This window comes from Callorhinus ursinus, unplaced genomic scaffold, assembly GCF_003265705.2.
Source record: "Callorhinus ursinus isolate GAN/ISIS: 27379988/994484 unplaced genomic scaffold, GSC_fseal_2.0 scaffold12, whole genome shotgun sequence".
NCBI classification, from domain to species: domain Eukaryota; kingdom Metazoa; phylum Chordata; class Mammalia; order Carnivora; family Otariidae; genus Callorhinus; species Callorhinus ursinus.
The window spans coordinates 58,247,110-58,274,467 of NW_027397074.1; the positions used below are offsets into that span (position 1 = coordinate 58,247,110).

General features: G+C 40.1%; 1 protein-coding gene across 2 annotated transcripts in view; it reads left to right on the top strand.

The window, feature by feature from the left end:
• Window positions 1-10,140: 10,140 nt before the first annotated feature.
• The window catches only part of CAV1 (caveolin 1), a 36,078-nt gene continuing 18,860 nt past the window's right edge, over window positions 10,141-27,358 (top strand). Inside the window, exons 1-2 of one of the 2 annotated variants that reach the window (XM_025873209.2) lie at window positions 10,141-10,276; window positions 11,695-11,859. In XM_025873209.2, coding sequence (XP_025728994.1) covers window positions 10,247-10,276; window positions 11,695-11,859 — 195 coding nt within the window. In that variant the 5' untranslated portion in view covers window positions 10,141-10,246. Of the gene's footprint in view, window positions 10,277-10,823; window positions 10,990-11,694; window positions 11,860-27,358 lie in introns of those variants that run through there. The other variant, XM_025873210.2, reaches the window with a different exon arrangement.

Sequence of the window (27,358 nt, forward strand, 5' to 3'; positions counted from 1 at the left end):
TTTCTAAACAGAGGCCATATTTTGTATCTTTTCTCACTTGGTTGGAAATTTCTTGTCAGTTGGTAAATCTTTTAATAATTTATCTAGTCTTATTAGCAGTTGTTTAATCTTAGAAATCCCAGGGAAAACCATATATGATTTTTTTCCTCTTATAGGGTAATTTTCTCATGATAAATTTTCAAAAGCAGAAAAATTGGATTGAAGTATGCAATCATATTAATGGTGTGGTTGTATATTGTCATATTGCTTTTCAATAGGCTTATACAATTTAAAATTGCAATAGCAGTGTGTGATAGCATTTGTATGTATATATGCATATTAGTAAAAAAATTATATATTTGTAATTTTTACTAAGGTATTAGGTGTTATTATAGAACATTATAGTCTTCCATTTTACACATATAAAAATGTAACATTTTTCTATAGTGATAACAACTATTGGGATCCCCAGAATCATTTCTTCTCCTGATTCTTCACTCACATCTAAAATAATAATGCTGTCTGTGCTTTGGAATAATAATAATAATGCTAGGCCCTACCATAGGGCACGGACTTTATATTTCCCAGTGTTGGCAAGGACTAGCACTGATCCATCCACCCATTCTTCTCTTCCTTTCCTTTTTCTCCTCCTCCCCTTTCCCATACAGCCCAATGAACTGAACACTTTAGCTGGCTGTGAAGGGTAAAGGTTTACAAAGTTTTCCTGTGAGACAAAGAAAAACTAAATGGACCACAAAATATGATCTTGATGTCTTTCGAACTTTGTCTTAAATGATCTAACAAAGTTTAATATTCTTTCTGATTAAAACTTTGTAAACTACAACGCACCCAATTAAAGAAATCACCAAACGGACGTGTATGAAATGGCAAATACTTTTTACATACATATTTTCTTACAAAGTGACAGATAATCACTAATCAGTATTAAAATAGGGACCAAGGGGCGCCTGGGTGGCTCAGTTGGTTGAGCGACTGCCTTCGGCTCAGGTCATGATCCTGGAGTCCCGGAATCGAGTCCCGCATCAGGCTCCCTGCTCAGCAGGGAGTCTGCTTTACCCTCTGACTCTCCCCCCTCTCATGCTCTCTCTCTTCCATTCTCTCTCTCTCAAATAAATAAATAAAATCTTTAAAAAAAAAAATAAATAAATAAAATAAAATAGGGACCAATATTGAAAATAAGAAGTCATGGCTCTAGAATATATAAAATGAAGCATAAGATAAACCAAACCTTCCTCTCCAGTTTAGATATGACCTACCTGAGGCTGTCACAGGAATAGCCCACATTATTTTAAGTTAAATAATATAAACAAAATGAAAATCTCCACAGAGTACTTGGCATACTCAATTTCATGGGCTTCTTGTGCAGGAGCCATGTAGGGGGTAGAAGGGGATGAAAGAGGCATAGTCAAAGCATTGGAAATAAAACATCAAAAAATCATTTGTTATCATGTGGAAGAAACAGGTGAGCAATCAACTGAATTATTTACATACATTTTATTTAGATGAGAGGAAGAATCCTATCATAATTAAAAATTTGAGGGCGCCTGGGTGGCTCAGTCGTTAAGTGTCTGCCTTCAGCTCAGGTCGTGATCCCAGGGTCCTGGGATCGAGCCCCGCATCGGGCTCCCTGCTCGACAGGAGACCTGCTTCTCCCTCTCCCACTCCCCCTGCTTGTGTTCCTGCTCTCGCTGTGTCTCTCTCTCTGTCAAATAAATAAATAAAATCTTTAAAAAAATAAAAAAATTAAATAAATAAATAAATAAAAAATAAAAATTTGAAATAGACCCCTGAAAAAGAGCCAGTTATTGATATTATTTATTCTAAATGTGATTGAAGGGCCACATGAAACATGAAAGATTTTGTACAAAGAAACAATTTTATTAAAACTATTTTTTTTCTGAGAGAAAGCCTAAGTGGAATTCTCTTATGTGAAAATTTTATTAGAGTAGATACATGCAATAAGACTGTGATCATAAATAAATTCAAGCAAAGGGAAATGACAAAAAGATTATAAAATATTTTTCCTGGAAGAATTTTGGGAATGATAAGCATTAATCTCTCTGGGACAGATTAAATGCAGGCAGGTTCTATGCTGCATATTGAACTAGGGATTCATCTAAAGATTTTCATGATTTTATGATGCTCAGAGTTGAAGAAATATTCAGATTTGTAAAGGAAAATTTCCCCAGCCTTAAAATCTGCGGGGAAGTCTGCCCAGCATGAAACACTTCATTGTGCAAGATGGGTTTGGGCTACTTTAAGCGGTCCCTAAAAAAACCACTCTGTCTTCTTATAAAGTTAACGGGCCAGTGGTGCCTCAAATCTTGCTACAGGACAATACTTTTTTGGGTGTGGCTAATGGGATAGTTTAATATAGCTCAGGACCTTTCCCACCAAAAAAAAAAAAAAAATCATCTTGGCTGCTACCCAGTTTGTAATTCTTGATTTCACATTCCAAGAAGCCTTCAGTTTATAGAAATAAAAAGAACTGCCAGTTCCCTGTAAGCAACTTGGCCAACTTAGCCTGTAGGATTCCCCCTTAAATGATGGTTCCTTCACTTTGTTTACAAATATTTCTTTAATAGTATGTTTGTTCCTTCCTCTTTTGGAGTTGGGATTCCCTGTTAAGTCATCCAGGCTTCAGTTCTACTGCTCTTCCCATCATGTAAAGGCTTTTTTGCATGTAATTGTGTGTGGGGGGGAGGGGTTCCTCATTTATAGTTCTTACATTGGAAAGTAGTATTTGCTGGCATAAATCCTGCCTTTTAAAATGCTTTCAAAGAATGTGCATTTTCAAGTTTTGCCTAGATCACAGCTTCTTGAAGTGAAGTGTAATGTGCATACGAATAATCTGGAGATCTTGTTAAAGTGCAGATTTGGATTCAGTAAATCAGGAACTGGGCCTGAAATTCTGAATTCTAACAAGCTCTCCAGTGATGTTGATGCTGTAGCTCCCTGGACCGCACTTTGAGTAACAAGGCCCTAGCAAAGCTTGAGTAAGACATGGAGAGAGATGACAATGAAGCAGCTGCAGAAAGAGAAAACTGACAGAGGTATTTGCTTGGACCCATGAAAGGATTCTACAATCTGTCTCATAACTATAATCCCTCACACCTGCTTTTAAAACAACATTCACATTTCCTCTGAAGTAAGCTGAATTGATTGAAGGCAAAAACCAGCAGTGCAGAATTAAGCCCATCCTCTAGTATGTACAAAAGCTGATGTTGCAATCATAGATTTTCTCTGAAATTAGTGAAAAAACAAACTCATCATATCATTATAAGAAAGTAGAGTTCTCTATAAAGACCAAACCACTTAAAAAATGATCAATATGGACTTATACTTTTTGAAGAGTGAAATGCTTTATGATTAAGCATCATTGCCTCAAAGGGAGTGGTTGTAGAGATAAATTTCCCCCAGGTAAAAGCAACTCCTGGTAAATAGTTTATTTACTAGGGTAAGGGCCAAAAGGAAAGAGAGTTTCCTTTGTTATATAATGGAGCTCTGACTTAAAGCCAGGTGGGTTGGTTACAAAACAAAGGGCTTTTGTGGAGGGCTCCTCCCAAATATTTACATTAACTTAAGAAAAATATGGAAGTCTATATCTCCTTATAATTTTTGCTGGTATTCAGGGGATAATATTATTTTATTCTTTATCATTTCATTATAGTTAAAATGGAATTTTTATTTTTATTTTTTTAAGATTTTATTTATTTATTTGACACAGAGAGGCACAGCAAGAGAGGGAACACAAGCAGGGAGAGGAGAAGGAGAAGCAGGCTTCCCGCGGAGCAGGGAGCCTGATGCGGGGCTCAATCCCAGGACCCTAGGATCATGACCTGAGCCAAAGGCAGACGCTTAACAACTGAGCCACCCAGGCGCCCCAAAATGGAATTTTTAATTATTTGTTAAAGTGAAAGATGTGATGTTCTAATATGCGGTTGATTTTATTTTCTAATATGCTGTTAAAACACTCCACTAGTAAAAAAAAAATCACTACTTGTATATTATAAAATGGTAAATATTGCAGATATGTTACATTATATCATATATATGATAGAGAGCATAAGCAGAGGGACATAGAGCATATTTATTTATTTGTCAGAGAGGGATAGAGAGCATAAGCAGAGGGAGAAGCAGGCTCCCTGCTGAGCAATGATCCCAATGTGGGACTCAGTCCCAGGACCCTAGGATCATGACCAGAGCTGAGGGCAGACACTTAACCACTTAACCGACTAAGCCACCCAGGCATCTCAAGAAAGTGCATCTTATGACCCATCTAGGCCCCTCTCTCTGAAGTCCTCTGTCAAGCATCATATGTGAGAATCTTCATACAGAAGTTGGCATTTAAGATTGAGATTTTTTCTGTTACCAACTATATAATGGGAAGATTTTAAATGTACTATATAAAGCTTTATGAGAATTAAATAAAAGATAGCAAAAGAGTATATCTAACAAACTAGATTAAAACATGGAAAACTGAAACCAAAAACCAATCCCTAACAACTAATGCATTTAATGTAGATTTGGTAACTTCATATCTTCTTATATTCACACCCTGCCATGGTCTCACCATTGACAAAATTCACTTCCCAATCCTTGACTTTGGCCTAGGTGGAGTAACTTGCCTTGGCCCACAGAATGGGGCAGAAGTAACAGTGTGTTATTTCCAGGTCTAGGCTTCTAGGAGCCTGTGACATATTTTTCCTTTTCCTTTTTTGTAGCTGCGATTTCTTGGATCATGAAAAAAATCTTCCTCAATAGCTTGCTGGTCCAAGGAGGACACAGACATGGAGCAGAGACACCACAGACTTGCAGTGAAAAGCAGAGCTGCCCCAGCCACCCCAGCCTACATCAACCAAGCTCCAGCCCACCCAATCCAAGATCTGTGTGAACAAATGGTTGATCTTGAGCTACTGAGTTTTGTAGTAGTTTATTTATGCCAAATTATTTTAGCAATAATTGATACACCCTAAAATTCAGTTTTAAAATATGCATTGGATAGATGATTACAAAAAAAGTGTTGGTTCACATTATCTTTCACTTTTAATTAGCTATTGAGATATCACTCAGACATAGCCATAAAGCCTCATCTATGCTGATTTAGTACGTACAACTATACCTTTACCAATTTTAGTTAGGACACCAAAAAGAATTGTACTTTTCTACACAGAATTTGCTATCCAAAAGTTTTCTCAAGAATTAATCTTATTTCAATCATATTAAATAACCATTCAGATTGGTTTGGTCTTAATAACAAAATATTTGATAAGAAAATTGTAAACTGACACGATAGCTAAAGGCCAGATATTTTATTCCACTATCAATATTTTGAATTAATTAGAAGGATAAAAGCCTTAATGTAAGGCTATCAGTGAAATATAAATATTGGCAGAAGTTCTTCTATATTTAAAATTTGAATTTAAGGGTTTGTTATAATTCAGAAATACCAGATAGAGCTTAAGAAAGATATTACTGGCAAAATTTTGGCAGGATTTGGTTGAAGGGAAAAAAGAAAAAATGATAACACTTCTGAAATGTTAACTTATGTTCTTTTCTAGATGTCCCTGGAGGCCTCCCCTACCCCATCCACCCCCATGCCTACAGAAGGATCATTACAGCAGAAAAGCAGAGATAAGGCTTTTCTTGACTCTAAAAGCCTTGGTGAATGCCCTGAGGGAATTCAGGGCACAGAAAAATTGTTGGGTGATGTGCAAGCATGGCTTCTGGCGCAAGGGAGAGGAAATTGGGAAAATAAGCAAAATGATTTTTGACATATGTGTGTCTTTAGCCGAGGCCCAGATAAATTAAGAGAATCTAATAGTTGAGATACCTGTGCCTCCTGTTTCTGAGCAGGGCCTGTGGAGATTGCAACCCCCTAGAGTTTCTCTGTACCAGGGCAGGGCAATTCTTTGCTTCTCTACAGCACCTTCACCACAGGTAGCTCTGTGCTGCTTCATCAGGCCTGCCCACCCAAATTCATTAGATGTAACTAGAGCCCCAAGAAAAAAACAGAAGTAGCAAAAAGTGTCTCTAGCCCTAAGGGGTATATTGAATGAGCATAAAGGACAGAGTAGCAGTGCCCTGAATGGACCAATGATTGAGGACAGACAGGTTGATGATGTACCTCTCAGATCCAAGATGCAGAGCTAAGGAAGAGACTCTTCCACAGACCCACCCTGAGATTCCTTGGCAATTCATAAGCCCCTGGAATTTAGATGCAATCCCAACAAAATGGCAGAAGCTAGAAATGGACTGAGCTGAAGTTTCTGCTACCTGAAGGAATAGGGGTTTATGAAAGAAATTAAGCTCAGTTACCAAAAGAGAGAAAGTTACACCTCACAAGGGACTTCAGTAGTATACATGTTTTCCACTTTAAAAAAATCTGAAACAAATAAGGCAAAATGATATTATTTGATCAAGCTTCATGGTGAGAGTTCATTACACCATTTACTATAGAGGGTTAAACTATTTTACAATAAAAATACTTTAAAATAAATACATTTACTTCAATTCTGAATCTGTAGGCTGAAATTCGTCCCTAACCCTAGCATCTGTCATGATTTAGGCAGTATCCTCTGTGCTTTAAATCACCTCATTAAATGTTCACGGCACAACTATTGGGTAGATGTCAATATGTTTTCCATTTTACAAATAAGCAGAGTGAAGTTAATTTAAAGAAACAGTGTGAAAAGAATATTTTCTCATCCATTGTGATCAGGTAGATTTTTGAATGTAGAAATAGTTGTTTATTTTTTTAAGAAAATAGAGAAAAAAATCATTTAAAATACTCAAAATGGAAAGGCCCACAACAAGAAAGAGTTCAGTGGAGGCCTTCAAGCCAGAAGAGGGACAGAAAGGGATCAGATGATGAGGCAGATCTTCATCTAGAAAGCTGTTTCTTTCCATATATAAAATGGAAGGTACGGAAGAAGGTAAAGCAGGTATGGGAAGGCTTGAATGGAATTCAGTGGAAGGTGTGTGAGATGGTGATGCCAAAAAACAGGATAAATATTCAACTGAACATATAGCTTGTAAAAATATTGATATTTATGCATGTAAATAGTCACCCTCTGAAATGTTCCCCCTTTCCCTTCTGACCCTCTCCTAAAGGCCCCTAACACCCCAATGAGCCAGCAACTAGCCAGCAGGACTCCAAGGCACAGCTCCAGAGCTGTGACCCAAGTTAGGAATGACTGCTGGGTAGCTCTGCATGCTGGTTATTATTCTTTTTATATCATACCTAGTGATAACCACTATTATAATCCAAACTGTAATCTCTTTTCTGAACTCACTGATTGGGCTTCTGAGTGTTGATAAATGTTGGAAACCTGCCTGCTTCTTAAAACCACTGATACTGTTGTAAGCAAAACCTTAGACTCCTAATCCCAGAGTGTAAATCAGATGAAGCCAGTTTAGCATAAGAAGATCTACAGTGGTGGGGACTGCGTGGGGTGGGGGGCGGGTGGAGAGGTTGTTGAGAAGATAAGAGAATACAAAAGGCAACTAACTTCACAATTTTACCATGAGTAGATCCTCACCAGACTACTTAAGAATCCTATGTCCCAGAAATTGTTAAAAGGTGCTCTAGTTATTTATCAACTTTAAAAAATGTTTCATTACCCCACAAAACTACTTAAGAACAAATCATTTTTATGTATTTAGACTTCAATTTCTACATCTCTAAGGCTACTGATTTGGATTAATAGTGTCCCTTTTAGCTCTATATTTTTAATAACATATAATGCGTGAGCTAACCTTTAAGATTGCTTCTTTAAAAAAAAAAGGCGGCAAATAAGTTGCCATTTACTCATTTTTTATTTTATTTTATTTTATTTTATTTTTAAGATTTTGTTTATTTATTTGACAGAGAGAGATACAGTGAAAGAGGGAACACAAGCAGGGGGAGCGGGAGAGGGAGAAGCAGGCTTCCTGCCGAGCAGGGAGCCTGATGCCTGGCTTGATCCCAGGACCCTGGGACTGACCTGAGCCGAAGGCAAAGGCTTAACGACTGAGCCACCCAGGCGCCCCGCCATTTATTCATTTTTTAGTAAATGATTTGGAGAAATTTATTAACTTGCCTCCAAGCCTAAAGTTATCTGTGGGGGATATCAAAGAGAATATATTTTGTTTTTTACATCATCTGTTCATTTCAAATCTTATACCTATGTTAACAATATTCTTCGTCTTTATTTCTTGTGAAGTTGGAGCCAATTCTTCAATTCAGCTATTATAACCAGAATACAATCTGTTTCTTTTTGGTTCCAGCTTCTTGTTGAGGCAGGTTAATGAAGAGTTTGTGGTTTTTCCTCTCATTAGGAATTCATTTTGGCAGTGACAACGCTTCACTGATCATTATGATTCCGTGCACTGCTGTTGATTTGGCTTTGCCATGGACTTCCCTCAGTTGAGTGCTAGTTAAGCATTCACTCAGGCCTCCCCAGAAAGTCCATTCCTTGCTGGAATGCAAGACACACTCTCTCCCTGTTCCTGTTGACTTTTTTCACAGTCAAGATTACTCATCACAGCTGAAGACTGAATAACAATAGATGGGAACCGGTTTCCACATTTTTCCATAGACCATAACCACAACTGCTTTGCAACCAACTTATGAAGGAAGAATTAGATGAACAGCAATCTTTCAGCAATCATTAGAGATAGACTGGGCACCACACAACACATTGACCCTGACACCACTCTTTCCTAGCATATCATGTTTGTTAACACACAATTTGTTAAAAAAATTTAGAAATGGATTTTGGCAGAAATAAAAATTTAAAAACCCAATTTTTAGAAGATCTTTAGTATTCTAATAATGACTAGCCAGCATAATTAATGCCAACATTTGCAACATCTTCCCTGCCATATAATTGAAACTGATCTTTTTTTAAAATTGTATTGCTTTTTTTACTATAAACAAGTCTGTCCTTTATAGTTCTCTTTTATATTTTCATATCTTCTCTCTAACTAGATAATCAACTCCAAGTTTCCATCCTCTATTCCATCTTCTCTTCCCCCTTTTGTGCCCCCACCCCCATGTCAGACTGCCAGTATTTTTTAATGTAACCTATGCCCCTTCATGTATATTCTCAGCTTTTTTATTTCAAGTCATAATTTTACTTTTGATTGCATATGGAACCTTAGGTAAAATGTCCTTTCTGGACAGTGAATTTCTTGACTTATTATAGCCCAAATACAAAACTACTGCTTATTGTTTAATTCATCTTGTGTTGCTTTATAGTAAAAAAAAAGCATCCCCAAATTCAGGAATAGATAAAATATTTTAATTGCTAACAACTTTCTAAACTTCTAATCAATTAGTAGAAAAACCAGGTGTCCTCTAACTCACAAGCAAGTACATTAGAAAAAAAACTCTGATAAACTTGAAGCTCCAATTAAATATTTCTACAATTGTAAATAATTTACACATTTTATAAATATGGCATAACATGTTGGCATGAATGTCCTTTGTTCCAAAAAAATCAGTAAAGTTTAACATTTTCATTTATTTCAAAGCATTGTGGAAAATTTCAGAACTGGTTGGGAAATGTTAAATTCTGCATGTCTGCTTCTCCCAGTTTCCATCCCCACCAACTAGATGTAAAGGAGTGCCACCAAAAGTCCACCACACACACGAAACCACACAAATTCCTTCCTTGTGTTTAAATGTGAAATGCACCTAAACGTTCTGGGTCATTTTTCATCCCTTCCTCTGTGAAACTGGGAGATAGTTGTGTCTTGGGCTGAGATGGAACGTGGGCGATGAGAACAAACGGCTTAGAGCAGAGCTGAATTCTTTCTGAAGCTCGGGTGCCCATACTGGGCATCTCTGCTTGAGCGCTCCCCACCCTGTGAGCATGATGCACCGAGAAAACATTCGCTCTCCGCAGGACGCCTCTGGGTGGTTCATAACTGGGAAAATCTTGCCCCAGGTTTGAATTATTTGCCCAAGCAACCCAGCGCCCGTGAAACGCTTTCCCATTGCTCTTTGCTCCCTGCGGGCGCTCCCCGCCCTCTGCTGCCAGAACCTTGGGGATGTGCCTAGACCCGGCGCAGCACAAGTCCTGGCCAACCGCTGCAGAACAAACCCTTGGCAGGCGGCCAGGAGGCTCCCTCCCAGCCACCCCCCCCCCCCCCCCCCGCCAGCGCCTTTTTCTCCCCCATACAATACAAGATCTTCCTTCCTCAGTTCCCTTAAATAACAACCCAGGGAAATCTCAGAGCCTTCATCCAGCCACCGGCCAGCATGTCTGGGGGCAAATACGTAGACTCCGAGGTAGGCTTGGGTGGGTGCGCGCCGGGCCCTGGGGAGTGCAAGGAGTGCCTCCTTCTGCTATCTCCCACTCCAAAAATTCCGACTGCTTTCCCTGCCCCAGCCCTCTCTCGACTTTGGAACACTCCTCTCGCGCTGGCACCTCTGCGGAATGGGCCTGGGAGGGGAGGTGAAGAGGAGGCAGGAATGTTTTCTATTTTCCTATTTAGAAAGGGGGCCGGGCGCCCCTAAACTAGAAGGAGGCGGAAAGGGGGCCGGGGTCCTGAAATTAGTACTGAGGACAAACTTCTAGGTGGGTCGGGGGTGCAGCTTGCTGCTTTATTGCGGGACTCCCACAGTCCAGCCCCTGCCTGCTGAGAGGCGGCGAACTGGAACGCAGGGTGGGAAGTCATTTACCCGCAATCCTGGGGACAGTCCCCGCAACTCCCCGCCAGGCTCCTGGACGGGTTGGCCGGGGCGGAGAGCATCATGTTTGCACTTTCCAAAGCTCTTGGGCCACTTCAAGAACTCTTCCAGCATCTTGGCGCCTAGCGGGGGTGTTTGGAGAGGGATGGACCTCTCCTCCCCCCAACTACCACCACCCCTTCCAACCACCCTCCTGCGCTCGGGCTCCGCCCGGGTGTGGAGACTTCGTTTTCCCAAACGCGGCAGTGGCTCAGCCACCGGCCGGCAGGAGCCTAAGAGTGACCTGAGGGTGGGTTGACGGAGCTGTGCAGGTGAGATATCGTTGTTCTAGGGAGTTTAGGGGGGTTGACACATGGTTTGGTCCAGAGATGGGGGCTTTCGGCACTGTGACCACCACGGGGGTGGGGAGAGCAATGTAGGGACAAAGAGGGCTCACAGAGGGTGGGGGACGCGAACAGGGTGAGGGAGATGCGACCAGAAAGCAACAAAAATGGGGAGACTCCATGGGTCGGGGGTTCAAACTGGATCTGAAAGATAAGCTGGAAGAGCTTATTGAGAGAAGGAATGGGCGCCAGGGGGACGGGAAAATAAAGCAGGTGAAGCATTCGGGGCGAGGGTGGCGTGTCGGAGAGAGTGGCTGGACAAAAGTCGGAGATCGGGTCCCCTCCCCTGCTGGGGTCTCCGCAGGGTATCGTGGGCTGGGCGTGCGCGGGGCTGGGGCCTGGGCGGACCGCACCGCGGGGTTTGCCCTGACCCCTGGTGGCGGGCAGGGGAGACCGGAGCTCCCTGCCTGGTACGGAGGGGTGTGGTGTCCTCTCCTCGATCCTCTTAAAAAGCTTGCGGCGTCAAGGAGTTTACTGTGCGCTGATCCACCGCTGCCTAAGCGGTTAGTTCGATTTTGAGCCTCGAGGTTTGCCCCGCCGCCAGGCTGACTTCTGATCGCTTGTTTTTCTTTTTGAAATTTTCTTCCCATCTCCCCGGCCACCCTCCCCTTCCTGGCCGTCTGCCCCGCGCAGGGACATCTCTACACTGTTCCCATTCGGGAACAGGGCAACATCTACAAGCCCAACAACAAGGCCATGGCAGAAGAGATGAACGAGAAGCAAGTGTACGACGCGCACACCAAAGAAATCGACCTGGTCAACCGCGACCCCAAGCATCTCAACGACGATGTGGTCAAGGTAAGGTGAGACGGCCAGCGTGTAAAGGACGCCCCCCCCTCCATGCCCCCTGCCCCAGGGATGCTGTCAGGGTTGGGACAGCTCTCCTCTGGCAAGCAGTCTGTGCATCCTTCTGTACCTTTGCCACACACACCGTGTTCAGGGCTTGATAATGTGGAAGCTCCCACAGTTGTCAAAAATGTCACATATCCCCTCCCCCCTCCTGCTGGTTAGTTCAGCTGGAATTTAGCTAACTTGAGTTTCATATAACTGCACTTTTCTTTAACTGCATTTTTCTCCTGGCAAATGAACCTCCAGATCTCTGCAACAGATTGACCCCCACTCTTGGGAGAGTAAGATAGTTGTCTTTCAGGTCACCCTCTGTCTATTCCCAGGCTTAAAGTCTAGTGAAGGGTGGTGCCCCACTGCACATAGAATTAAAGCAGTAAGGTCATTGTGTAAGGTCTTGTGCCAAGATGCAAACGGGTAGGCAGGTTCTCCCAGCTCAAATCAAGGTAACCTGAAGTTGTTTTCTTAAAAATAAGGGGGTAAAATGCTTCAGACTAAGGACAAAGAATACATATGATATATATTATATATGTATATATGGAGAGAGAGAGAGAATTTTAATGGAAAAAAAGTGGTACTCGTGCAAAACCAAGCTAATTTACACAACCAAAAATAATATGTGCCTCTTGATTTCTCCCATAGACACCTCTAGTTAGGTATATAAAGTTGCTTCTTTAGTGACTGCCTGGGTCAGGCTTCTCTGAGTTAATGGGACACTCAGGTTGGAGTTCCTTTTTATACTTTCAGAATGTGTTTAGTGATTAAAAAAATAAAAAGTCAATTGAATGAGTTATTGGCCAAACCAAGATTTGAGTCAGTGATCAGTTTTTGATTATCATTATATTATTCAGCTTTGATCCTTTTAGCAAATCAAGTCAGAGAAATTTATTGTCTGAACCCATCTGGATTGGGAAATCATGGGCCTGAGCCATTCTTGGCAGAGGGTTTTCTTTGAGGGGTAGGGAGGGCCAAGGAAAACCCTGGCCTAGAAGATTACAGTGTGAAGACCCACTCTGAACAACTCCAGAACAGCCAATGGGGCAGATGAGCAATTTCCACCTAGCCAGTCTCCTATCTGTGGATGGGAGGAGCTATAGTTCAGAAACTGTTCACATTTATGAATAATATTTCAAAAAGGGAAACAATTTAACCTGTAACTGGAAGGAAAATGTAACTGTCAGAATTGACTCTCTTGGCTTGCTGGTGGAGGAAAAAGGAAAACTGGAGCATTAGTGGGTTTTTATACTGGCCAGATTATGGAATATTTAAAAGCAGCAGCAATAACAAAAGTAGCTTATAAACTGGAAATTGGAGTTGCTACAAACTATTTACTAAAACTGTTACCTTAAAGGGGGGTAAGGACATTTTTGCTTTTTCCCCTCCTCATGTAGCTTTAGACAAGAAGAAGAGATGCCAGGAAAAGAGGCAGATTTCAGAAAGGGCTGGCTTCATTGGAGCCTCCCTGCTGTTCCACCGCAGTGTGAGTGGGGTTCCTGGAGCAAGCAAGCCTCCCAGGATGAGTCAGAGAGGCCAGCAGTGTGGATGTGGGTCTCCACACATAGCATGACTAAGCTGAGAAAGAAAGGCTCCACTGGGAAAAGAGACTTCAACGCAGATGGAAAAAAGACATAACAGGCTTAGAGGAAATAGCAGTTAACAGAATAGCATTTCAAAGAGCAAGTGTGGGGATCCTCACATTAAAAAAAATTAAAAGGAAGAGTTAGAGCAAGCTCCTGCTGGCCTAGAGAAAGCAAACACCTCCCATTTGCTCCTATGAGCAAAACAAGACAATCAGAAAAATCCACCTTGAGAAGAATTTGGTAGGCCCACTTACTCAGATGCCCGGTTGAGAGAGGACTTCAGAGAATGCCCTACAGAGAGACACCCAGGCTACAAGTGCAAATTCTGCCCGGAGAGTGCCATCTTCCAGTAGCCCAGGAACAGTGGCCTAGACCCCATGGAGACTCCTCTTTTAGAAGTGCTTTTCTTTGAGTCCAAGAACAAACATAATGACAGAAACAGGGATGATCCTCTCCATGTTTACATTACATGGCAGTAAATAATAAATCTCCCTAAATTTTACTTTTGACAACACAGACTTCTTAAAATAATAAAAACATCCAAAGTTTTACTGTTAATGCATGGTAGCTTAAAACTTCATGTGATAATAAAGAAACAGTGGTCAAGGTACCAAATCAGGTATGGAAGGTTCTATTTAGAGGCAAGCAGCTCTGTAAAAGCTGCCCCTGCCAGTTCTGTAGTCACTAGCCACTTATGACTCTTTCCATTTAAATTTCAAGTAATTAACATTAAGTATAATTTAAAATTCAGTTCCTCAGTCGACACTAGACACATTCTGAGCTCTCAACACATGAGGTTACTGGCTCCTGAATTGGACAGCACAGGTATAGAACATCTCCATCATCACAGAAATTGCTTTTGGACAGCGCCAGACTAGTTCCCTACATTTTAAAAAGGCTCTTCTACCGAGTTTAGAAAAATAACTTTAGATGGAGAAGAAATGAAACCCTGATGTACAGTGTGAGGAACAGCATAGTATATCTGTACGGTATCCTTTCAGTCTCATAAAACAGCTACTTAGGGAGGGAAGGAGAAGTCAGTAAATTAGTCTACACAATGTAGTTCCAATAAAATAGGTTTCTTATCTTATTAAAGGCTATACTATATTACATCTGTATAGACATTTATCCCAAAATAGTAGGCTATGAATGCTTTTTAAAATTTCATCTGATTAAAGTGGTCACAACTTCAGACTCTTCATTCTTCCTCTGAGATTTCTATGTCTTCTTTTTATGTTCACATTTTCATTTGTATGTTTACTATGTACTTATTTGAAATTTCTATATAAATAAAATAGCTTCAAATTTAGACTTCTGATATATTAGCCACCAATCAACTAATTTATTAAACTCATATGTTAGACTACACACTGTGCCACATACTACAAAGGATAATTCCTAAAATAAGTCCTAGAAATCACAAGAATTAGAGTTAGAGAGACAAGGTGCATATAGATAGAAAGTTTTAAAAAATACACACACCATATCACAATAGTAAGTCTCTGCCAAATGGTAACTAATGGGTCCTTTTTTGTTTTGACTGCCAGGAAACCTATAGCTAGATTTTAAGTTTCATTAATACATGTTACTCCTCTCTCCCACTTTTGGTTTTGTATTTTCACTTTCTTTTTTAAGTGACATGCTGTTTTATGTGGTCTCTACTGTAAACCTTCTCATTATCATTTTGGAAATAGATCAAATATATCCTATAATAAAAAATAAGCAATATTGAATACTGAATAATAAAAAGGTTTTTAAAAAGTGAATGGCATTAATTATGTTGATATTGGTAATCAAACAATGTAGATGTATATCAGATCATCACATTGTACACTTTGAACACATACAATTATATTTGTCAATTATTCTTCAATAAAGTTTTTAAAAAAGTGAATGGTATTGATATTAAGTGTTAGGGAGACCCTACTGTGGATAGGACAACAGGGTGAGGGAAGGAAGATGGATTATAGATAGTTTAATAGAGAAGGGCATGAAAGAGTGCAATCTGAGTTGGATCAGGAAGGACAAACAGAATGCAAATGGCTGAGAAAAGGACAGGAGGGCATTCTAAATAAGCCAGGCATGGAGATGGGAACATCTCATACAGGGCATGATGGAAGGTTTAGTAGCCCATTTTGACTGGAATTAGAGAATTCATGTGGCAGAGTGGTAGGTCATAAAAATGAACAGACTGATCATGGCCAGATGGCAGAGTCCTTTATCCAGCACTCATGATAAGTTTGGACTTTATCATCTCAACAAGAGTTCACATTTAAATATGACATGATGAGGGTGGGCTTTCTTGAAGATAAGCTATAGGATGTAATGAAAGGTAGTCAGTCTGGTTAAGCAGAGAACAGTTAAGATGTAATTGCACCGTGGTCTAGACATGAAATGAGAACGACAGTATGCAGTGGCACTGGGGATAAAATCAGACAAGCATAAAATGACAAAATCTGAGAATTGGAAGAGAACATAATGGTTACCAGTCTAACTTCCAATTCCTTAGGAGAAATTTTAGGGCTATAGAAGTTTAAAATTTTATCCATGTTATCAAACGGTTACTGTCCAAAACAGATATTTTGAAATAAGGGAAGAATAGACAAGATTATGTGATTCTTAGAGACGATTGCTATGAGGAGAGAAATGATTTGAGATGATTCTGAGATTAGTCCTGAGAAATATCAGAACATCTGAGAGAAGACTTGTTGGAAAATAAAAATATACATTTGTAACTTTCTATCCTAAAACTTGAATAATTCTTAAATATGCTCAGACACAAATTTTCTTTAGCCATCAAAAAAAGTCATAACATGGTAATCAGATTGGTTTTGATTTCAAAATAATGTCTTAATGCCTCCTGAATCCCTTTCAACTGGAAAACATTCTAGAGTGATTTTTGATTAATCTCAATATAATGGTAATTTCAAATTCTATATTTATCTGATATACATATAATCAAAGAATAAGATTTAAAAGATCAGACTGTCTCAAAGCACTCAGCACCCCATTAATATTCACTTCTGTTGGAATTGGTATTGGTTTTGTTTATTTATTTGTTTAGGAGATAGCTCCACACGATGGTGACTGATATTCTGCCACATATAAGATCAGTCATGGAATTCAGAATCTCCAGCTTGTAAAAGAGCATTATGTTCATTTTTGGTGGGATTTATTCTCACATCACTGAACGATACTAAATGGGGTATATTATTCATCCTTAAGCATCTGAAAACACTTTCAAGTTCAGCCAACAATGATATACATTTTAAATGATTATTAAAAGAAAGTCTCTTTTTCTTCTCCATCTCCAATCGTCAAAAAATAATTTAGTTTTAGCTGAATAAAATTTCATAATATTTATTAAACTTTAAGACCAGACACACCAAATATCTTTGAATTAAGAAAAAGTTCATGATGTGGCTTATTCTTCCAATTAATAGCAGAGCTGGCTACATTTTAAAAGGGCTTAAAGTAAGAACAGCTGCAATAGTAAGCAGCATCTGGAAGGTCCAGTAATTTGAAAAACCACCTGCTTATGTGTCCTGCCCACTCAAGTCCATAAAATAACAGACATTTTCATATTTTGAATGAAACTGCTTTTTAGTTTGCCCTACTTTTCAACATAAGTTCTCTATGATGAAAGGCCCACAGAGAATTAGCCCCTACCAGAATGGGGCTGTGTGCACTGACCTGTGGGGTTCTAGGCCCTTTCACGATCCTCCTGGCTTGGTTTGTGTGGGGAAAGGGCAAGGCTTCTGTTTTCACCCAAAGATGGTTTACACCAAGAACCACACGCCCTTTCTTCTTCCACACTCTGGACCTTGTATATTAGCTCCTTTATAGTACCCTAAGGCCATGGAGAAAAAATTTGCACACTATACTTCTTTTAAAAGAAGTTCCTAAAAAAAGAAACCCTCAGCCCCTAGATAAATGCCTGACATACACCCTGATAAAGTGGAAAGAGTATTGTGCCAAGATAAGAAAAAATATGTTTGCAACTTCTTTAACTTTCTTCTCTAAAACTTGAATGTAATCATTTTTAAATACGCACAGACAAAATTCTTCTTTAACAGTCTAGGAAAGGCATGCACATAGTAATCAGATCAGTTTAGGTTTCAGTATAACGGCCTATTGCTTTCATGATCTCTTTCAACTAGAAAGCATCTAGTCCCGTTAGTGTAGGACTGGACACCAAGGAAGGAGTAAAGAATGTCAGGGCCAACAGATTTCTTTCCCTCAGTAATCCCTGAGAATTAGGCTTATAAATAGGGATCGAACTTATTTAGCTAATAAAAGCTAATAAACACCAGCCCTAAAAATATTTTGGGCAAGCTATTTTGTTCCTATGCTTCAATTTCTCTAACTATAAAGAAAAGAATGAGAGTCATTCTCATATAATAGCATTCCTTCCAAAAGCCATCCACCTTTCAATAAATAATTATTATGCACTATGCCAGTGGCTACCATCTAGAACTAGATATGAACACTACTCACACAGAGTTTACAGCTATTTCCTTGCCTCTGTTTATATAGTTTCCTTTGCAAATTTTTACTGGAATTCCTTTACCAAATTCTACTGTTAAAACTTTATATCTTTCAGGGCTTAGTTCAAAAAATGACTCATCTATAATATTTCTGTAAATTGTTCCTGAGCCAGTAAACAAGGCATAAGCAAAATAAGGAATATATATATTTTTAAACAATTTGCCTCTGTTCTGGTCCTACACAAAATATAATTAAATTATGGAAAATATTTCTGTTCCTCTTTCATATATTCTCTTCTTGTATTGGCTCTCAAGTTCTAATATTCATACTGAAAATTTGAAATTTGCAGCTCTTTAAAAACCCTATAGCCTCTTTACAAACCCAAGAGGGCTTTCAAATGTGGCTAGGCATCAGAATCACCAGAGAAATTTTTGAAAACACAGGTGCTTGAGCTTACTATAGATCTATTAAATTAGAATATCTAGGGCTGGAGCCTAAGGATCTGTGTTTTTCAAAGTTCCCTATATAATTACATTGTGAAGTTAGGTTTAGAAAGTGGCTTAAAGACATACATTCTGGATGGTTCTATCCTAAGAAAATACAGGACTATACAGTAACACTACATAATTCTAGATATTCTCCCTGCCAGAAGAATATTTGAAGGTCAGGCCAGTTTAAATCCTGCCAGAGAGTTTTGAAACATCATTGAGGGCTCCCAATCAACTTTGCTCAATGGTTCTCCATCCCTTGAGGCCACTTGGGCTTATGGCCAACCATAAGCTTAGCATTGCAGGGTGACCTAGGAGTGGGGTAGCCATATGCTCTAGGTTGCTGCATACAGACAAGTTAATACTGATCAACCCTGAGTAATTATTAATAGTGCCCCTTCCATATTCAGAAGTGTCCTACCTTGGAAGAAAAATTATATGGTCACAGATGGATTGGCAATGGCCTATAACTGATTCCTATAACCTGGAATACATTAGAAATCCCTACACACACTAATTTTTAGCAGAATGGGCAAAATTTTCACATTTCCTCTCTGCTGTCCCACACGACCCCTCTCCTGCCCTTCTTCACAACTATCAAGCTGCGCTATAACTTGAAGGAGCTCTTAAGTGCCAATCTACTCCACCCTCAAACCTTAGTTTCTTTCCTCTGCAACATAGGGTTAATGAAACTGACATCCTTCCATTACATATTGTGTCAGCTCTTCCATCAAAGATTAAAATGTTTAAAATAGTTTTAACTATTTTTCAGTTAGTCCAGGAAACATAAAATGGCATGCTTTCACATGAACCATTGTTTAGGACAGGGGAAGTGTTTTTAATTTTGTCTTAAAGGAAATCTGCATGATCCATGTACTGTGCAACTACCAGGGGAATTAATTGGTAGAACAGATTTACACCTGCAGGGAATACCTATTTCCTGCCTCTCATGGGAACTATGTTGATGTTTCAGATATAAAATACATCTTGTTTCCTTTATTGAACCTTAAGAAGATGTCTTGTTATTGGTCATTATTTCATGGTAGGGGAATACATATTCCTAAAGGCATGACCAAGCTTCCCCTTTAGTCACTGTCAGCTGTTTAGGTAATTAAGAGCCAGGCATTTTTAATTCGGAGGAGGCTTAAATAAATTTTGATGCTATTTGTATGTGCTTAATTCTCTATCTTATAGCAATTTAAAAGTGAAGGTTTTAAAAACTGCATTCAATTTTCAATTCCTGAGCCTAGCAAAGACATTATAGTACCAACAGGCATTGATAGACTCTATGTAAAAAGATAAATTGTGTCTAGAGATTGCACTGCATCATCTCCTATTTGTTGCAGGTATCAAACACAATTACATTTTCTCACTTAAATGAGTAACTGAAAAAGATGCTGATATCTGGACCCAAGTAGTGAGAAAGTGGAAGATTGGTAGAAACAGAGACAAAGAGAACCACAGGCCCCTTCTCCCTGTCCTGCCACCCACTCTGTGCTGGACTGTGCTTTGCACATGCCAACTCCAGGATCCCCACATCCATCTCTTTGCACAATGCTGCCATGTCTGATGACACAGTGTAGCCAGAGCAAGGGACACAAGCAGTACCCAGATCAGCAGGGCCTCCTGTGCCCAGCCAAGGCATTTGTCCCTTTATAGGCCACAGCATCACACAGGGCATTATTAGGCCAGGAAGCCAACTCATGAGATATGGCCTTCACTAATAGAAAGGGCTAACTTCAAGCAATGGGGCCAATCAAAGAGTGCTGGATGTGCAGGGAGAGTGAAACAGGTGATGGAATGCTTCCTCCAACATTCCTACAGGCTAGCTTGGTGGCACAGGTTCCTCCTCCAATGACTATGGAAGACTATTTTTATCACCATCACGTTTGAGGTAGGGACTATTATTCTCACCATCACATTCACTTTGCAGATAAGGAAACTCAGGCTTAGCCACTTACTCAGAATTACAGAGGTAAGAAAGAAGTAGCTTTGTCAGAGTTTGAACCTAGACAGTGAGACCCTAGAGCCCAGGTTCTTAACCACAGCACTCCAGTGCCTCTCTCTCTCTCCAGCAAAGATCATAATCCAAGCAGCCTGCAGTATCACCATAGTGCAGAAAGAGATGGCTGTGTTCTTAGAGTGGGTGGGCAGCATTTGGCAAGGGGGATTCCAGAAGTCCTCTGAGTTGGGAGTGACAGGCTTGTAGCTCTAAGGTCTGACTCTAGATCCTGGCAGGTAGGCTGGGGCAGGAGGGGGAAGGAACAATGTGAAGACTAATGCAAAATCTCAGACCTCCAGCAATCTGGATGCCGGGTGAGTTCCCAACAAACCAGGGAGGATCAAGTCTCAAAGACCAGAACTGGGGTATAAAGTGGGGGTGTGGTCTCAGTGATTAGAAGTACAACACATGCCCAGAACCAGACAAGCTGCAATGCTGGCTTGTGCTGAATCGCCTGAGTCTTTAAAGCACCCTGACTACCCAGGAAGAGCCCGGGGTGTGGCTGATCCTGCCTGGATACATGGGGAGGAGCAAGTGTGAGAGAATAAAGCAGGTCCTAACAGGCACTTTGAATGTAACAGCTTCATTTAGGGTCCTCAATTTGCCTGTTTGATTTCCAGACATTTGTGCCATTACAGTAATACATTGTGAAACAGAAAACAATTGAGAAAAACCTGAGTTGTATGCTGGTGGGAGAAATGCCTCTTTAATCCCGAAAGTAGTTTCTCTGAGACTTCCTCCCTAGTAATTATGTATTTGTTCTCAAAAACAAATGCCAGAAGTAAGGAATAGACTTAATAGGGCATTTTACAAGACACCATTAATCTCTCAGAAGAACAACTGAAATCATGGCTCACTGTTGACCTTTTCTAGATGATTAGCAGTACTAATATATGGCTGGAAATGGGTATACCAAAATATGTCATGGAAATAGAATGGCATTCATTGGATTTCACCACCAATTATTTTGGTTAGGTCAACAGATCTCTTCCTCACTTGATCCTGAGCATCATCTTTTTAGTAGGGAGAGAAATTTTTTGTCTAAAATAGTTAATAACCACCAATTCACCAAACTGTTTTGAGTAAACCCCTCTACCACTCTAGTTATAGAGGTGAGAATGAGAATCATTCTCAGAGGGCGCCTGGGTGGCTCAGTCGTTAAGCCTCTGCCTTCGGCTCAGGTCATGATCCTGGGGTCCTGGGATCGAGCCCCATGTCGGGCTCCCTGCTCCGCAGGAAGCCTGCTTCTCCCTCTCCCGCTCCCCCTGCTTGTGTTCCCTCTCTCGCTGTGTCTCTCTCTGTCAAATAAATAAAATCTTTAAAAAAAAATTAAAAAAAAAGAGAATCATTCTCAGATATTATGCTCCCTTAGGAAGGCCATTCAACAAATACTTAGGAAGCACCTGCTCCACACCAGGCACAGAGCATGTCATGAGTCCTACTGCACCAGAGCCTGCCTGACAGAATTGCAGCCGTCTGCCAGGGCTTACCATGAGACATGGGGGCTTCTGTTAGCCTTTGCTGACCATGCTCATAGGAACTGGTCATCTCTTCACTTTGCTTCCACCACATTTTATTTTTATCTTTATTTTGGCATATATCAAAGCCCTCTGAGTATTCTGCTTCTCTTTCCCTATGCCTCTCCCCCCTGCTTCCTTCCCATTGCATGCCTGAGTCCTTCAGGGTAGGACAGTGGCACCCTGGTGGCCCCAGGGCTGTGACTGCCCAATACCTATCTCAGGGCTCCACACTGAGTCTGCCGTCAGAAAATGGATGTCAAATTGAATCTGCTGAGGAAATCTGAAATTCTTCTTTAAGTAACTGAATGTCTCCTGTGAGTGAAAAGACAATAGGATTACATTACTGAATGTCTTTCTTTGCCCCTTTTCCCAATGGCAGCCACATTTTAAACCTTCTAAGAAAAATCATATCCAAATAATTAAGTAAATCCAGGAACATTCTTCTATTTACCAAAGAAAAAACATGTTCTATGTATATATTTATTAAGAGTTGTATTTTTATCTCCTGTTTGAGGAGGACACAGATGCATCTCTCCTGAGCCTTCAGTAAGCAGGCGGTGGCACCTGGATGGTCTCCTGGGGCCTGGAGGATTAGGCTAAACTCTTAAGTATCTGTCAGGCAGAACAAGCAAATTCCCAGAACACCAAGAGATATCATCACTGCTGCTTTGCATTGCCCACTGGGGCAGAAATGTGAAGACTGACAAGTGGATCTCAGGCCACATGAGAAATTCCTTTCAAAGAGAGGGGTGGAAGGACCCCCTGTCAGACCACCCATATGCCTCGGACAGTGGCAAACATCAGAGGAATGACTAGGTCAGGAGGCAGCCCTGAAGAAAAATCCAAACCTTCCACACCTAAAGGAGACAACAGCTTTGAGAAACCCAAGCCTCTTTTTCCTTCTCTTTGGCTTTCTTATTTCTACATGTTAAGTACACAGAGATCTGAGATTTCACTAGCTGGGAGGTGGTGACCATTAATATCCACTATTCCAACAGCAAAGAATTTCTTTGTACCTCAGAGGTGGTCTTTCATAGATCTCAGATCCCTTCTCCTCAGAAAAAAGAATAGGCAAAACATAGAAGTCTCTAGGGAGGATCAGACATCATTCATTTCACTGTTGATGTCTGTGCCAAGTGAAACAAATATCAGCTCCTTTTCCAGATGTGCTTCTTTCTCTCACCTCCTGTGAGAGGAGGTGGATTTACTATAACATGTATAAAAGTAAGACTTCTCCATTTGACTCCAAATAGTTTCCCTATCAACAAGCTAAGTGTAGGAAATCAGGATCATTCTTCAGCTAAGAATAGACAGGACTAGGAAGTAACCATCAAAAAAGGGTGATGATGTGTAATGAGAATTTTAGGTGTGACTGGTACCTAACATACAGCCAGGACCACAGTCCTAGCACGTTTAATATTTTATCAGTGACTGGAATGAACAGGTTAAGGGGACTCCCAACTTAAAAATGACACCAATTACAATGACCTTGTTAACATCTGTGATAAAAATAACATCAAAGTGACTTTGACAAATACCAAAAACCCATAAAAATAAGATAAAAGTGAGATACAAAGTGAGATAATGTTAAATGACTAGAAATAACAAACATAGATATTAAGTAGGAAACAAATGGGTAAATTTATGAAAAATAAGAAAATACCAGGAAAGGGCTGTCATTTCTGTGGGAGCTTATGATGTGGAAAACCAAGATGCTTGGTGAGTATAATGGATATGCTCATAATTCCACAGTCCCCAAGGGATCAAGATCTCCAAGGTGATAATCACTATTGTAAATGTACCCTTAAATGAATCCAGCATGCTCCATTCCCCTTGGGCAATAGAGGATGCAAACTAAGTCTACCAGTTGTTCATAAACACTAAACATCTCAATAATTTAATGATAGTTTAAAGGAAGTATAATGGGGGTGCCTAGGTGGCTAAGTCAGTTAAGCATCTGCCTTTGGCTCAGGTCATGATCTGCGGGTCCTGGGGTGGAGTCCCACATCAGGCTCCCTGCTCAGCGGGGAGTTTGCTTCTCCTTCTACCCCTCCCCCCTGCTTATGCCCTCTCTCTCTCAAGCTCTCTCTCTCTCTCAAATAAATAAATGAAATCTTAAAAAAAAGAATAAAGGAAGTATAATGGATGGAATCAAAAGGACAATGTAATGAGAAGAAATGTCACCTACAAGATTGTCTACTTCATTTGCTATTTGTCAGATTTATTAAGAATGGGTACCTATTTTGATCTTATGAGGGAAGTAGAGATGCTAGAAAGATCCTAAGGAATAACAAAAGGAAGGAGATAGGGATGAAGAGAAACTCTCAGGTATGGCTGAGGAGGGACTGCTTTGTCTGAACAATCCGTTAGAAGAGCTGGAAGGGAATGTGGCATGACAGTTGCCTTTAGGTATGCCAGGTTATTAAGAGACTTACAAGAAAAATACTGCTCTGACACAATCACCATTCGGGACAAGGAAAAAGGAGGAAGGGTTGTACACTTAGTTTAAAAAAAAAAAGTATTAGGTTACCTGGGAGAAGAAATTCCAAGTAATAATAATGGTTAATCCCAGGAATGTGTCATAGTTGTTTTAAAATGATTGTGTGTTAAATTCCTTGTCTATGTAACTTCTCAAATCCCTCTACCTCTACAATTACAATTAGGTGTATAACAACACTGACATACAGTATCATAATTAAGCACCGGCATACATACAAACACTTCCCTCTATTCCATCAGGATACCTGGTTTGTTTTGCGGCAAAGAGGTGTTAGTATGGCATTGTTTTAAACAGTGGTTGAGAATGCAAGTGGTAAACATCTAAAAGTAGAACACTGCAAAATGCATGCATTGTATGTACCAAAAGGTCAGTATGAAACATTATCTTTATGGCAAGCCTGCCCATCCACTCCCTCCTACACATTATATATTCATACAATTTCTCAGCTTGAATAAACCCTTATTGTGATGTAAACCCATGAGAGAATATGGCTTCTGCAAAGGGTGGCTGTTTTTGTGACTTTCGACCAGAGGTTCTTTACCCAAGCTGTAGATCATCTGGGGAACATTTTGAAATACTTTTGTGTCTATCCAATCCCTAGAAATTCTAACTGAACTGAACTATGATGGGGCCCAGGCCTACGTACTATGTTTTGTTTTGTTTTTGAAAGCTCCCCAGGTGATGCTAATGTAAGAGCTGGAATTGAATCTGGTTTAGACTCTCAGTTAGAATTTCTTAATAATAAAAACATGTGCTATGATAAAACTTTCAGAACCATAAGGGCCACAGTGGGGAAATTATTACTTCTTTAGGTCCTCATCTTGGGGAGTCTTTAGCATTTTTATTGGAATATGGTATTGTCTCTCAAATTCCAATTACAAAAAATACTTTCTGGGACTCTACTGTAGCAACTGCAAAAGACAGACTTTGTATGTGGGATAAATCTCATGTCACTTATGTAATCCAGCCCTATTGTTTCCCCTTTCCTTGCTTGTTCTTTCTATTCTCCCCAAGAGGAAGATCATCTGGTTAGAGTGTCATCCCTTTTCCCCCTTTTTCTACCTGGGTTCATGGCTCAGGCATACTAAAGTGGAGCTAACGACATGCACTAGTTTTTCTCCTAATGGTTGCAGAGGCTATAGGAAGCTTCAGTGGACCTAGGGACAGGCAGGTCTCCTTCATTTCTCCAGTGCCTGGCGCAGAGAAGAGACCTCAAGTCACTAAGAAGTGCTTTACTGATGCCAATCACTCTTCACAGCAGATGGGGAAACTGAGCCTCAGAAGAAATCTGAATTCTAGCCCTCTCGGTCACTGACCTCAAGTGGTACCTTGGGCCTTGGAAAAGTCACTTGGACCCTTGGACAGCAGTTTCTTCACCTATAGCAATCAAGAAGAGACTAGATGGTCCCTAAGTTGCTTTCATTTCTAAAATTCTGTGATCTGTTTGACCAGTATTCATAAAAAAGTGGAAGCCTGTAAAGGTGCATGAAGTCCATTAGAGAGAATGGTGGAAGACCCCTCATCTATACTACGTTTATTACCTTCTTCCTAGATTTTACCAATGGTCATTCTCATTCTTAATATTCAGGCTGTGGGATTTAGCTAGTCATTTTTGAAATACTGAGCTATCAACAGATAGCATGCTGAGTGCAAATATACCACAAATAAATATTTGGGACTAAAAAGATCAAGAGCTGGAGTTCATTTCCCCTTCTCATCTGTGCTCAGAACTGTGTGGTCCCTTTTATTGCCCTTGCCTCAAAATTGGGCTTTTTGTGTTCCAAGATAGATAAGAAAATCAGTTCCAAAGTCGGTTACAAACTTTCAGGAATCTTTTTTTGTAACCAGTTAACTCCTCTTAGTTCACATAACACAGTGCATCATTACCTGCAAATTTAGTTAGAGCAATGGTCTTAAAAAGGTCTAGCTAAATTAGAAATACTCAGACTTTCCGAGTGCTGACAGTTGTCAAATTCATTGAGTTCATGTGGCCACATTTCTGAAGTTCTTTTAACAGCCCATCTGTGAGCAATTGGATCAGATGACTAAGAACTACAGAGCAGAAGCACTATTGCTTTGAGTCAGATTTTCCCATTAGCCAGCTATAGTTTATTTCTCTCTGATCCATAAAAAGTTTCAAATTTAGGGCCCTGTCTGATTTTAATCCCAACACTTAGCACCCAAGCCGTATGATTCTGAAGGTAAACATGAAGTTGTTTGAATTCCAGACCAACTGAACATTCTTCAGGAACTCATCAGCTCCCTAAGCAAAGCTATGTGTACATCTGTAGGTTTGAACCCAAATTTCATGAGAAGCAAAAACTGAATTAATCTGACTTCACTGTCATTAGTCACCTTTGATCACTCTTTTACCAAAATTACTGTGACTGGGTTAGAATAAATTAATGCAATCAATAAATGCAATTACCCTTGGACAGGATAATAAGACATTCAGACTTCTTTCCTAAAGGAGATTTTTATCAGGTTATTACTCTTGTAAATAGAAGAAAGAGAGAAATATAATGTAGCAAAATGGCAGCATTCACTAATTCATTCATTAATTCAGCAAATATTAACTTAGTATGTATTATATTCCAGGGAGCTTATAGTCTAGTAGCAGAAATAATCTCTCTCTCCCTCTCTCTCTGACACACACACACACACACACACACACACACACTCTCAAACCATTAAATAAATGTCAGATACACTGGATGATAAAAACATCCAGGTGAATACAACCCAGCAATTGCACTACTAGGTATTTACCCCAGAGATACAAATGTAGGGATCTGAAGGGGTACGTGCACCCTGATGTTTATAGCAGCAATGTCCACAATAGCCAAACTATGGAAAGAGCCAAGATGTCCATC